Source organism: Panulirus ornatus, chromosome 38, assembly GCF_036320965.1.
Source record: "Panulirus ornatus isolate Po-2019 chromosome 38, ASM3632096v1, whole genome shotgun sequence".
NCBI lineage: Eukaryota > Metazoa > Arthropoda > Malacostraca > Decapoda > Palinuridae > Panulirus > Panulirus ornatus.
This window is the reverse complement of record NC_092261.1, coordinates 7,662,206-7,676,998: the sequence shown is the minus strand read 5'-3', so window position 1 is coordinate 7,676,998 and position 14,793 is coordinate 7,662,206. Positions and strand designations below refer to the sequence as shown.

Here is a 14,793-nt window from a genome sequence, read left to right as displayed (position 1 = left end):
TGACTTTAAGAGTGGATGATATACAATACTCTATATGTGGATATATCATGCATGTAATGGGCCGGTTTCTCATCAGTTATTTTCCCAGCTTATTCCAGTTTTATATATAGATATATATCAGTATATGACTCAGTATACCGGATCCTTCACCACCCTCCTGTGATCGTAACAATGTGAGTACTGTATTTGATGGGAGACATATCATGTGGCAGAGAGATACTTTGGCCTCCTTGAGAGATGATATGTTTGTCTTGTGTTTTGAGATATGACTGGCCCTTTAAGAGATGGCTGTCGCATGTCTGAGAGATAGCAATCTCAAACTTACGATATCTCCCTGCCTGACTAACAAGAGATCTTCTGTTTAAAGAGGTGTATAGCCTCATAGGTATCTCTCGCCACATAGTGCGTTGTATGTTGAGGAGGCAAATACCCCATACTGGAGAGGTAGCTTCCCCTTCCCCCAAGAGGTACCCCATCAAGAGTCCTGCGTCATGTTCTATAGACAGATACCTCGTACCTGAGAGGTGGGTCTCTGCTTGCTCTGTTGGTTGAGCCGTACTCCTGCAGTACTCCTGCCTGAGTCACCCCTGTAGCTGTGCTGAGGTACCCGTGCCGTGCCATGTTGGACATGCCCGCTGTGCTATGTTAGACCCCCTGGGTCTGAGTTACGAAGGCAGGGATCCCAGTGTCTGGGGGAGATACATGTTCTTGGCTTGAGCTGGGGAACTGTGTAGTGTCACCGGCCACAACTGGTGTCTGTCATTGTCACGGAGGGAGGGGCGCCCCTACCCTGCGTGCTACTGGTCCAGCCACACGCGGGAGGAGGCAGGCGTGTGGGGGAAGAGGTAGCCTCCTCCCCATGTTCAGGCCCAGCCACAGTAATACTTAAGAAGGACTAGGGTGGCATGAGGGCTTGCTCGCCCTCAGCCCCAATCTAAGTGTCCGACGTGTGTGTTGAAGGAACGTAACCAAGTGCGTGGGAAGCACACATGTTTCCAAGCTTTCCCTGCGGCGGTGTGGGCCGCCGAGAGAGGGCATCAACAGCCTTATGGATCAGAGCTAATGGCACGGAGCGTTAGGTCAGTCAGACCAGGGGTGCGACCCGTGAATACGAACCGCCTGATGGATCAGAAATACTGACATGCAAGACCTGGTCAGCTACAGGTGGTGTTGTATGAGTGTGTGTGTGTGTGTGTGTGTGTGTGTGTGTGTGTGTGTGTGTGTGTGTGTGTGTAAGTTGGTCAGATCTCTATCCTTATTTGTAATGATTTATCTCTGAACATCTGAAAGCAGACTTCCGTAATGAATGCACATGTATAAATATAAGCGAGTGCTGATGCATGGACGAGTGGAACTAGGGCGCTGATTTCTCTCCTTCCTGTGAGGTGAGGTGACAGATCAAGCTGATCCGCCCACTGTTGTGTCAGGCGATGATGACAGACCAGTCCAGCCAGGCCACCACCTGGTGTGGGTAATGGTAGTGTAGTGGAGGCTTGGCTCTCTGTAAAATGTTAGGTATTACGCCTCTCCCGCCGTATCTCCCTCCGCCCCGCCCCGACCTACTCCGCCCCGCCCCGCCCTACGCCTCAAGAACCCCACCTCACGCCCCCAATTATCACGCGTGTTAGTATTTAACAGTGGCAGCTCGCGGCCCTTGGTAGTCCGACGGAGTAATTGTGTCCGGCGGGCGGGGGTGTGTGGTCGGTATTGTCTTGTGCTCGGGGAGAGGTGAAGAGAGAGGGAGGGAGAGAGAGCGGGGAAGGAAGTGAGTTACGGATGGAGGGAGAGGCGTGGGAGGGACGAAACGTAGACAATGAAGAAAAAGGAGGGAGGAGGGAGGGTCGGGAACGAATGCACGTGAATAGTGGGAGTCATTAGAGTAAGGAGGTGAAAGTCTTGGAGAGGAGGGAGGGGAAAACTGATGATAGGATGGAGGGAAACACTTAATGAAGGGAAAGGCTAAGAAAAGAAAAATGGAATGTACGAAAGTCAGTGGAAGAAAACAAAGGACTTTGGAAGGAGAGAAATACGGGGGAGGGAAGGGAATGGCTGAGGAGGTTAGGAGGGAGGGCCTGGAGAAAAGAGGAAGGAAAAGACTGATTAAGGTGGGAAAGGCTGGGTAAGGAAGGAAGGAAGGGAAAACTGGTGAAATGGGGAAGAATGAGGAGGGAGAAAAAGTTGGGAAGGAGAAAAAGAGCGAGGAAGGGAGAAGGCTGAGGAGGTAGGAGGGAGGGAGCATCAGCCAGAACTTTTTTGTTTGTTTTCCTATCTGTCGTGACAGTGTAAACCAGCCAGCCCCTCGTGCGACCCAGGTGAGTGTGGAACTTGACGAAGTATTTGAGTTATTACGATAAAGAAGAGTCGGACGGAGCTGGATGCTGGGAAGTGGGGCTTCTCCAGGCTCAGGGATGGGCAGTCTTACAGGTGTTCTGTGAAGGTTCAGAGAGGGTGAGTGGTACTGGTGTTCTATGCAGGTTCAGGGAGGGCGAGTGGTACAGGTGTTCTATGCAGGTACAGGGAGGGCGTGTGGTACAGGTGTTCTATGCAGGTTCAGGGAGGGCGAGTGATACAGGTGTTTTATGCACGCTCAGGGCTGGTGGGTGAGTCTTACAGATATTTTATTCAGGCTTTACGAGTGAGCCCTGCAGGTGTTTTAACAGGATTCGAGAATGACGAGTCTGTCTTTTGTTTTGCTTTCATCATTCCCATGCGACACATCTTGCGCCAGAGATTCTCAGTCTTACAGCATGACAGAATCTCATTATGTCTTCCCCTGATCAACCTTGTTGAACAGTGAACTTCAAACCATCAAGAGAGAATTTCGTTTTTTCCCCTTGATGAACCAGACTTTAAACTTGTTATGCCATGAATTGCCTGCTTATTGTTACGAGACCTGTCAGAAATAAATTGGTTGTCTAAATTTATATTTCCGAAGTTGATGTACATGTGAAGATCACTATCAAGCTTAATGTGTCAGATTTCTGTTTCTGTTATGAGTCAGATTTCTCTCTGTGTCACAAAAACTGTCACTTATGTGTCAGATTTCTGTCACTTATGTGTCTCAGTTCTGTCACTTATGTGTCAGATTTCTGTCACGCTTGTGTCACAATTCTGTCACTCTTTATGTGTCACAATTCTGCCACTTATGTGTCAGACTTCTGTCACTCTTGTGTCACAGTTCTGTCACTTATGTGTCCACAATCCTATCACTCAAATGTGTCAGAATTTTCTTACTCTTATGTGTCAGAATTCTCACTACAAAGTCACTCGTGTTTACCCTGCTGGCTCTGTTTTTCTTGTGGGTTACTCATCCAAACACAGCGCCTCGCTGCACGTAGTATCTGCCATAGGCAGCTTTCCTCTCGTTGCCTGGACCCCGGCCCACACAACCATAACTTGCGCTGTCTCGCCCAGATATAAGGAGCATATTCTTCCTCAAACCCTTCCCTAGACGTCAGGGACACTTTCCTCCATTTTCTGTGGCACTCGGAGGATTATCTCGGGCGAGGATCGTCGCCAGATATGCTAAACGAGGCGGGCAGACCCAGGCATTCCCGAGTTTATTGGCGTAGCAGCTGTGATGGAGGACGAGGGAGGGAGGGAGGGAATGCTAGGGCATCTCCTGCCTCTGCCACCACCACCAGCAACACCAGCAACCACAGCTCTCCTCCCCCGGGGGTCTATGCCTCGCGGGGTAATCCGTAAGCATGCGTGAACCGCCTCTTGTCTGAGATTACAGTGCGTCTGGGCCGGGTCGTAACTGCTGCTGGGGAGCCACCGAAAACGAGAAAAATGACGCGTCTGAGGGTGTCAGGGAGTTTCGCTTCCCGACCGCCTTTTTTTTTTTTTTTTTTTCTAACGCCCCTCGTGCCTCACGTCCAAGCCTTATTAAGTGCCTGTATTTGTTAGGATCGGGTATGCGGCGGGCCGTGTTAAGCATAGAGACGGAAAGATGGGTTTGAGAGACTTTAGGCAGAAGATGGTCTCCGGATACAGTGTCTCGGCGCCGGGAGGAGGGAGGAAAAAAAAAAAAAAGACTTGCGTCTAAGAATGTGAGTCTGGGAAAAGCTTTAAGTATGTTACTACGGGACCCCCTAGATGGCCTAGCGATTGAAAAGACTTGCAGACATCCTCACTCTTTTGTTCTTTAAGTACACGTTGACAGTTTCCTGCGGGTGGAAATGTTGTTTTTCTTATTTTATGTTTTTTTTTTTAGCGATCTTCATGTCTGAGTTCCCCTCTATGTTCCTCCCTTATCGGCTGGACCTCACTGCTGCGATGGACGATAAGACTCGAAGTAGCCCGTGCGAAGGCTTGTAGTTCCTCTTTACATTTAACGATGGGTCTCTGGCGGGGGACTGAGGAAGGCGATTGTGCACGGTAGTGATCCTTAGTGAAATGCAGCGAGGACGTCTGATACAGATGTCGCTGGGGTAGACTGGGGAGGAGTGTGGTCCGGTGGGTTTTGGGTCACGGGATGTGGGCAGGAGGGTAGAAGGACTGAGTCCGGTGGGTTCTGGGGGACGACAAGATGTGGGTATGACTTGTGGGCGGTTTGTGGAGTTTTGTTTTAATCACAGCATTTGCCAGGCCACGTTCTGTGGTGATGGTACTCCCACACCACACGATTAGTGAAGTTCATCCTCGAGTAAATGTAAAGTGCATAGGATGGATCACAGCGTAAGAAGGGTTCGATATGTTTAATCACGAAGCAGGAATCTGTTTGAGAAAGACCTGGGAGTTGACATTGTCCCTTACTTGTCGCCGGAGGCTACTAGAACTGCCGCCCAGTAGATCACGTCGTCACAGACCATCAGGTCTGAATGGTATTTGGCTCTCTGATTTTACGCAGGAAGGACATGGTGGTCCTTGACGAGGTTATGTACCGAAGGATAGTACGTGGGAGTGACCTGCTGGTCTGTGACGAGGTCGTCTGCTGGAGGATATAGTAAATGGGTGTGCCAGATGATACTAAGATCCTGATATCCAAACAGTGTTATATGCTGGAAGGACAGACAACAGACGGAATGTTGGTCTCCGATGAGGTCCTCAGCTGGAGGACAGAAGTAAATATAGACGGAGAAAGGATAGTCAAAGCCGCCAAGAAGGTAGCATTTAAGGCAGCTGACTGTCCTCTACACGGAGCCTGTTGAGGAGGCTTCCCCGCAGCGTGTGTCGTCTGACCCATCCATTATTCCCATAGACACCCAGCAGTACCCACCCTCCCGGCGGCGGCCGGGGAAACACGCCTTATTGACAGCGCGTGAAACCGGCCAATTACCCGAGACGGATGGACGTCCTGGGGGACGCCGCCGCCCTCCTCCCGCTATAGAAAACGGAAACCCTACCGTCACTTGCAGTGGCTGGAGTCTCCTCCCCTTCCCCCATCCCCAGCCTTTCCGACTCTCAAATATCCAAATATTCATGAAGATTTCTTTACATAATGCACAAGAAGATTCACAAGAAACGCCGATCTCCCGATAATCTTGAGGATTTTTCCCGCGTCGTAAGAATATTAATGAAGATTCGTGAATATTCCTGTTATTGTTAGGGCTGAAACTCCCCCCAGTACAATTTGGTCCTGGACTGACACCAGGATGGATTAGCGACCGTCCTACAGGGGAAGGGTTACCATGCCCCGAGCATGGGCGGCCGTCACCCCATACCCTGGGACGTGTCACCAGTCGCCCCCAGAGAGTTTTTGGAGGATTATCCGTGATTAGAGTTGGCCTAGGGTCCCAGCACGGGTGGCTAGCACTGAGGTTTTAGTGTGTGTGGACCCCCTGGATCCTGGCGATGGGAGGAGCGCAGTAAAGAAGGATCAGGAGATGAAGTCCACGAGTGTAGGATTCTCTCTTCGTATGGTTCAAATAGGTATTTACACACACACACACACACACACACACACACACACACACACACACACACACACACACACAGACACACACACACGCACACACACACACATATTCCCCATGGCATATTTATGCCAGTGTCACCCTGGTGTTCGCTTTCGCCCACCCCTGTTGGCTTTCAGATCACCAATCAGAAGGGTGTGTGTGTGCCCCTTGCGGCCACCACTAACAAGGGGGATGCGGACCCCTTGTTGGACCTGACTAATAGGGTGTAGCCCCAGTTTATTTATGTATTTATTTTTCATTAAACTCTTTGTTGAGGGAGAAGCCTCAGTGCAGAACTCCCTTTCCACACCCGCTATGGTCACCAGCACAAGCCTGTCCCCAGATGTGGCCCCCTTCCCCCCGCGCCTGCTACACCCAGAAACACATTGTACCCCTTAGAAGCCCCTGCCACACCAGCCTCCCCAGAAGAAGCCCCCCCCCCTCCCTTCCTCGCCTGACTACAGAATCACTTACACACACACACACACACACACACACACACACACACACACACACACACACACACACAGCCACCCTCCGTTGCACCTTCCCTAATCCTCCGTCACTCCACCTGTCAGAACCTACAAAGAAACACACCCCCTCAACACTTTCATATCCCTGGCTCCTCCCCCCGTGGTGTGGTGTTATTACGACAACAGAGGTGCACCTCACATCTCCTTCCACAATGAGGGGATAATGGATGGTAGGCAGGATGTGTGTGTTTGTGTGGCAGGACTTCGAAATGACGCCCTCCTTTTGTCCCGGTGGGAGCTGGACGGCAGTACAATAGTGTCCCCTCGGCGCTTCCCCGTTTTCTCTAGTGCATAACGGAGACTTGACAGACAGATGCTGAGTGCATTCTACGTCCATAGAATTTACTTGCTGTTTCCTTTATAAATGAGAATGAGTATACGGACGATATGAACGTGAAATTTTGTGTTCTCTCCCGTGATTTTGATATCGAAAGGTCGTACTTTGAAATGGATAGATCTCTGATTAACGAGTTGAATCATTGTACATCGCTGTCATCGGACTCGGAACCCCGAAACTGTTTTCTGAAGCGTGTGTCACCGGAGTATAACACAGTTTCTTCGTATTTTCGGAGCGCCAGGTGTTATTTCATCTGGAAATACCAGATTATCCTCGGCATTTCAAGTGCGTCCCTTCGTTTGTTCTGAGGGTTTGGGCCTGAGGTAGCGTTAGCGGTTGGCTGTCAATGATTTGGACAGGCGATGACAGTAGTTGGCTGTTTTGACAGCCTCCGCGAGAGAGACAGTAAAGCTCCCGCCTTACCTCTCCTCCGTCAGCCTACCCCAGTAGGTGTTCCTCGTCCCCTTCCTCTCCTCCGTCAGCCTACCCCAGTAGGTGTTCTTCGTCCCCCCTTCCTCTCATGTAGCGTCTCTGCTCATTTTGTCTGTCGTGGTAAACGTACGTATCGTTTAATTCAGTAAACTGATGTGTTGATTGTGTCGTTTTTTTATTTAACAAATTGAAGTAGGATAGAAATGAAATTCAGCGAGACGTTTCATCACGTAGGTCGGATTACTGAATAATGTGTGGACAGCAATGGAAGTTTGAGAAAGTTTAGGTGATTGAAGGAAGGAAATGGCTGCTCTGGTCCTAGAGCTAAGTCTTTTCATATTACCAAGCTCCCATCCTGTCGCTCCTTTATCATGTCCGTCCTTATCTATCCTTCCCTCCTTCATCCTCACGTACATCAATGCATAGCCTCCCTCCTCCCGCCTAACTTCCTTGCGTATCCTTCCCTCCTCCGTCCTTACTTCCCTGCCCTCATCTTCCTTCCTCCATCCTCACATCCCCTTGCCCTCACCTTACCTGTCCTTCCCTCCTCTTATCCTCACGTGCTTGCCCTCCCTCACCTTGCCTTGCCCCACCCTCTCTCAGACCCAGATGTAAACAAGGGCGCCTCACCCCTGCCATCCCCAGACGATGCCTTCATTTTAAAATCCTTTTGTAGCATCAGGATCTGGGGGGGACCCGCCTCCCTTGTACCGCATTGCCTGTGATTGGTTCTCCAGCGGAGACGTGCTCCCGGGGTCTTTGATGCCACGGTCTGAAGTGATCCCAGTTACCGAGAGGTTTTTAGAGCAATTATTGGGAGGGTATTCGAGTATAATCTTCTTTCACCGTGGACGACGAGGAGTCAACGTATTTATCCAGCGCCGAGGCTTAATTGAACTCGTCGGAACTTGACCCTTCCCCGAGGAGACTTTGATGTGTGTGGCAGCCTCGGATTCGCCCTGTGCGAGAGACCCATCATCTTCTCCCTTACCTTAATGTAATGACACAATCACCGCCGTCTTTCTGAACCCTGGCTTCAGAAACTGCCGCTCTTTTACGACATCTGCTGCCTCATTATTTGTTCATTTTCCATTCGTATATGTATGGGACACGTGTTGTTTGTCTGGAATACGTAGGTCTTTTTTTCTCTCTCTCTCTTTAGCGAGAGACGTGAGCATTAGGATTACTTCAGTTGTTGTTTGGTGATTAAATATGCGTGTGTCTCTTCTCCCAGCTGCCACCTGCTACAATCCTTGTACCCCTAGTATACACACCTACTCACACGGCAGTTTCCGATGCTCATGTTTCCAGATTTGTTGTTATATGATGTTTTGAACAGCCTTCGTCCTCTTCAGTATTCCTCCGAACACTGTATCTTTACTGTTTATACGTCCTATTGTGTTGTCATGGTGTGGTCTATCTGCGTTTCCATTGTGTTCTGATCGGCAGCACATTCAACAGTGTTGCTGTGATGTGATGATAAGCAACATACTTTTTTTTTTTATCAATGTTTCGATGAATGATAAACGACACACTTTCCATCAGTGTTGTCACAGTGAGTGATGAGCAACACACTTTCCATCAGTGTTTTACACACACACACACACACACACACATATATATATATATATATATATATATATATATATATATATATATATATATATATATATATATATATATATATATAAAGACAATATAGCCTTATCGTTTCCGGTAGGCTGATAAAATAGTAATATACGTGCACCATTATATTTTACGCCATTGTATTGTGTAACTTAAAGGGCTGCGCTGCCAATATATTTCTTTTATTTATAATTTTTTTGTTTGCTTCCGCATGGCAGTTCAGTTAGTACATTCATTTCTTTATTTTTTTTCACGCGGTGTGTTCTATTGTTGTAGTGTAAGTTATACGGTCGATGTATGTACTTATGGAGGCGCTGGTGTGTTTTTCAGTTTGTTTCGTAGGCTTTTGACCCCACTGGTGGATTGTGGGTAGGGGGCTGCGATCCGCTGGACCGTTGTCAGTTGTCCTGTTCGTTGTACGTTTGTGTATCAGTACGAAGCGAGAGTTGGGCTGAGGGACCCCATAGTCATGGCATATTACTGCTTTGGAAAGTATCAGGCTTAACGTAGAGACAGGACGAGGGACCCGAACCAGCTTCGGGAGCTTCATATTCCTTAACATTCAAGATGAAGACCGAAGTGTCGAAAGTCGTTATTTCATTGGTTTCGAAACAGATTCACCAGTTTATGCGTCTCGAAACACTCAGTCTGTTTATGTTAGTCAGGAGGACAGGATATGTCGATCGTGTGTGTGTGTTTTATGTGAAGAAAATCGGAAAAAACAAGGAAGAAAGGACATTATAAACTTAACATAACAGAGTTACAGTGAAGTCGATGGTACTGCAAGCCCCTGAAGTCGTCATCGAAATGAATTCATCAGGTATTACACCGTCAAAAGGGATTGCTTACATTGAACACAAACAATATGGCGGAGGAATCTGTGTATGTTTGTGTTTACCATAGGTCTTATTTAACGAAAACATTTGTTTCATCGCTTCTAGTGTTCTTGCAGTAGTACCGTTCCCCCTGCCAATGTATACTAATACTAAAGGGAAATACTAAGTGGTTATAACGGTAGAATAGTCATTTGTGAGGGCAGTGTGACCAGGTGAGGGCTAGGAACTTCCCGGACGGGTTGGTAGCGAACGAAAACATCAACCTGGTAATTTTCCAGTTTAGCTCCGCATTGCTCTCAGCTTCTAATACTGGGTAATTTTGTTCTGCAGTGCTATTGTTGTGTTTAGATGATACAGTACAGTAACGGCGCATGATTAGGGACTTATTATTTCACTGAAAAATATTAAATAAGGCAGTAAGAATTATGTATGACAGGGGAAAATGTGGACTTAGTGATAGCGTTGTACTGGAAAGGAAGAGTGTGGCTTAATACGAGAAACAGAAAGCCAAACAATATTAGAAGCACAGGTAGTGTGTACTTATAAGCCCTGTCATGTTGGTTAAGAAGGGGGAGGTCTGCATAATGAAAGGAAGTGAGGGAAATAGTTGAAGTTGTTGAGATATTCCCCAGGTGCGCAACTTTTAAGGTTATCAAGGACGGTTTAATGACCATGTTTGCAGCGGAAATGGTCCTTTGAATTTAGTTTTTATCAGGATTTTATATATATATATATATATATATATATATATATATATATATATATATATATATAGCCACTGCAGTGTTAACAACTGTATTGCGTTTCCGTCCACTTCGGGAGACCAGGAATTGCTGAGGCGGCTTAACGTTGTACCTGTCGTGTGAGTTTTGTTGCTTTGGGTGTAGGGTTAAGTTGGGCTTGGACAGCATTGTCAGTGCAGGACCGGGTAGATGATGTACAGCACCTCTAGTTTCCTGAGGATACATCACCTCTAGCTTTTGACTTACCCTTTCAAGAGGGGAATCCTACAGGATAAGCAGATGGGGTTTTGTTTCCACCCATGCCACACACCAGTGGTTTTTCAAGTGCGTTTGGGGGAAATTCTTAAAGAAAGACATTCCTGTCACCAGATGAAAGGGTCCTTGCATCTCCTTATAGGTATTTATGTGGCAGTACATCATGAATATAACCGGAATGTAGGTCACCCTTTGGCCATGGTGGAGTAGGAGTGGAATGCATCAGGGTATTAAACAGAGTAGGTCTGAGAACACCCCCGTGGACTTCTCAGAGCAATATCTCTAATGTCCTTGGTACCAAACTTTCGCTTCTCCTACCGTAGAAGTTTTCCTTTCACTCGCAGCAGCTCGGGAAGAATGAAGCCAGGCTGGGCTGTGTCAGAGGCCCCTCTTTATGTTAAGAAAGACGAAGATTTTTGCCCTCTTGTTGCAATAGAAGGCAGCCAGAGAATGAGCCGTACTCTTGCCCGAAGTGAAGCCATTAGTAACGGCCTTGGGGGCGGGGGGGAAAGTGCCAATAGTATAGTGTAGACGACGAAGCAGGATCCTTTGCATCATCTTGCTGAGACATGGAAGGAGACTTATGGGGTGATGTGTATCCAGTGCAAGCGACTGTAGGGTGGGAGCAGTGTTCAAGCGAGAGTCATCTATATTTTTGTTAAAGTGTTTGGAAAAGAAATCATTATGAAATAAGTTCCTGAAATTTGTCGTTAGTTTCTCAGTGTCTATGAAGTTATCTTTATTCTCCTCATTGACAGGTGAGATATGATTGAAAACTTCTTTGGGCAATTAAGACGTAAAACTAATTTCATAGAAAATTATATTCTGGAAGTAGCAAACTTTTCCACACTCCCTTTTTACTGGGGTAACTCAACTCTAGCTAGCTACACTCCTTCATATTTTCAAGCGAATATTTAGAATCCTGTTTTTACCATCCATGATTTAGATGCTTGTAGGATGTTAATGATTACAGCAACTTTACTTATGTAAGGCAAGTCGATTCATCCGGATACAAAGAAAATGGCTGATCAGTAAACAGCTATCAAGTGTAGTAACGTCAGATTTAGTGACAAGTGTTGTAACAACAAATTTAGTGACATGAAGTGTCATGATAACAAGAGTAGCAACGACAAGTTTAAATAACGTCAGGTGTTGTCCGAAGCAGGTGTGCTAACGTCAGGTTTTGTCTCCAACAGGTGAACGGGCGGGACGTGAGCGGGCTGAGCCACGCAGAGGCCGTGCGGGTGTTCCAAGAGGCGGAGGAGCCCATCCTGGTGCAGGTGTTGCGGCGGCCCCACAACAACAACACCTCCCACCCGCCCTCCTCCTCCGCCCCATCCACGCCCACCCGCACGCCCGCATCCACAACCATCACCCCAGGCACCTCCGCCAGCGACTCCTCCACGCAACAAGAGGAGGAGGAGGAGAAGAAGACGGAGAAGGAGGGCGAAGAGGAGGAGGAGGGTGAGAAGAAGGAAGGAGAGGCGGAGAGAGAGGAAGGCACCGGCAGCAGCGTGACTACGGGTACACAGACAGAGGTAAGGTTTTGCTCCTTACCTGTTGGGTGAGGGGTTTGACCTATCTGGCTCTCTGTCGAAGTATTCCCTTGTCTTCCTACTCCTTTACCTGTTCGTAGATACTTATAGCTGTCTGTATCTTCCGTTCTGACTGTCAGTAGATACTTATTGCTAACTAAGGCTGTGTCTCGTAAAAGTCCTGCACCGTAGACTGGAGGTGATATTATATGTGATGGTCAACGCTACTTGGCCTACACACATCCCTCCTTTCGTGCTATCACTACCCTCACTTGAGTGCCTACCACACACACTTCCATGCTGTTCCCCCTCACACGATCCTGTCTTGTATACCCACCTGACACACTTCCATGCTGTCAACCCCCACACACTATCCTCCTCTGATTACCCACCTCACCCTACAACATGAAAGCGTGTGATTTGAGTGGCATTGAAAAAGTGCTTATATGATAGATCAATCTGCATATCCTTATTACTGATAAGACCTAAGTTAGTACCTCTTACATACATACCGACACCTCAGAGCCCCTATGTATATGTTTGTGTCCCACCTGAGGAGCTATGTAGGCCTTGCGGGCTGCTGCTTCCAACAGCTTGGTCGACCAGCGACCCAGCCCAGCAGCCTGGGCCCATCCCGGGACCTGTGGGGCGGCGGCAGAAGACCTCACCGGGTGTTCAGCCATTTCCCTTTTCAGCAACCATATCACCAGATCTCCGTCTTTCCTAAGTAGCTTGACCTAGCACACACTACTCCCTTAGGTCGCCATATTTTTGAGCCACCCTCTCATCTAATTTTCTTCATAGTCTTCTACGTGGTAATTATGTCCATTTAATTGTCTAGTTAAACCCAGCCCTCTAGCTGTTGCGTCTGTAATTATTGTTGTCATCGTTAATGCTTATTATGATGTATATGTTAACGTCTGGATGTCATTAACGGAACGTTAGTTGACGCACATCATTTCAAGTCAGTGACGCAGTCTTGTGTATTAAGCTTGACTTTGTATCTTCCCCCACGACGCAGATATCACTCATGGGCGTCGGTGAGTGGGAAGTTGCCCCTGGGGCATGGATGGGCGGTGTGGGTGAAGGCAGCGACTCTGACTCTCCTGACGGCGACTACATCTTCCCCGGCGACCTCCCGCAGTCCATCTCTCAGTACCTCGAGCAGGAGATTGATATAGAGGTAAGTCAGGAGGTCCTGATTGAAGGAGCTTCCTCGCCTTTTTTTTTTTTTTTTTCTCAATTTTCTGAGCAAAGTGAAGGTTTAGGGGCCATAACCCGTCTGTCCTCGCCTTTTTTTTTTTTTTTTTCTTAAGTTTCTGAGCAAAGGGAAGGTTTAGGGCCCATGACCCCTCTGTCTGCAAGGTGGGATTTGGGAAGGTTTTTTGGTAACTGATATCTTTTTTGAGTAACGCTTCTACTATTAAGGAAGCTCTGGTCAGCTCCTTTCTCAGGAAAGCGAAGGTGTATGTTATTTTGAGACTAGATTGGAGAGAACCTTCCTCTCATTAAGTCGAAGGTTTTATTTTCCGGCAGATGATTAAATTTATCAATATTACGATACTCTGTTAAACCGTTTTTCTTTTCAAAAGTTGTTCTTTCACGGACGATACAAAAGAGGGAATCTAAACGAAATTTAAGGGACTCCTAAGTTTACAGCAGTAGGAATGTACTTAGGTAGGGGTGTTTGTAGAGATCCTGGTTGTAGGTGAGAATGAGAGGTGGGGAGGAAACATAGCTTGGTGAACGGTATGACGGCGCAGGGGAGCACGCTCGCCAACACACACACACACTCTCTGCCACGCCCACACTCCTCTCTCCACGGAGAGCTTTTTCCCAGGGCGAGGGAAGACTCCAGGTGACATCCGTGAGGCTTCCTGGTTCACAATAACGGCGTCACACTGGCATATCGATGTTCATCCCTCGGAAGCCAGAGAGAGAGAGAGAGAGAGAGAGAGCACCACCTCCGCCCATTGTCTTGGGGAGAAAGTAGGAGTAGGGTGGGTTGGTGAGTACGTACTGTTATAGGGAAGGAGGAACGGGTATGGATGAAGTGAAGGAGAGTGTGGATGGAGGAAAGGCGCTTGTGGGGTTTAGGCAGGGAAGATGTACCATCCCTTCCCTGGTAGAAGCCAGTATATAGGTGTAGTGTACAGCAGTAGAACGCTAGCTTAAATTACATCGCACCAGTATGAGTAAATGTGGCACTAAGCTGTGCCCCCAGGTTGTTATGCACCGCAATGCGCTTTTAAAAGATGATCTTGATTACGGCATTAAGATGCCCGTCTTGTCTAAGTTAACATGAAAAAAAAAGTTTAGATCCGTTCCTCCAGGACAATCGTCTCTGGGCCTTATTACAAATTCCCCCTGTGAGAAACATCGTTAACCACCCAACTGTTCAGTATGGCTGGTCATAAATTTGTATTACGCCAAATGGCCGACTGAACGTCTGGTCTTTGGGCTGTATTTATTGGAGGATGACATCGGCGCACCGGAAATATGATCTCCTGAGGTGAAGCGGATCACCTCACCCCCATATAAAAGAAACCACAGACAGGGTGGGTGGGGAAAATGGCCTCATATGGCCGCCACGTCT

The 14,793-nt window shown here is 47.7% G+C and overlaps 1 protein-coding gene across 2 annotated transcripts in view; it reads left to right on the top strand.

The window, feature by feature from the left end:
• The window catches only part of Slip1 (SLo interacting protein 1), a 224,454-nt gene that overhangs the window by 187,255 nt on the left and 22,406 nt on the right, over window positions 1-14,793 (top strand). For both annotated transcript variants that reach the window (XM_071684594.1, XM_071684593.1), the window contains exons 2-3: window positions 11,859-12,200; window positions 13,219-13,380. In XM_071684594.1, the coding sequence (XP_071540695.1) occupies window positions 11,859-12,200; window positions 13,219-13,380 (504 nt within the window). The remainder of the gene's footprint in view (window positions 1-11,858; window positions 12,201-13,218; window positions 13,381-14,793) is intronic.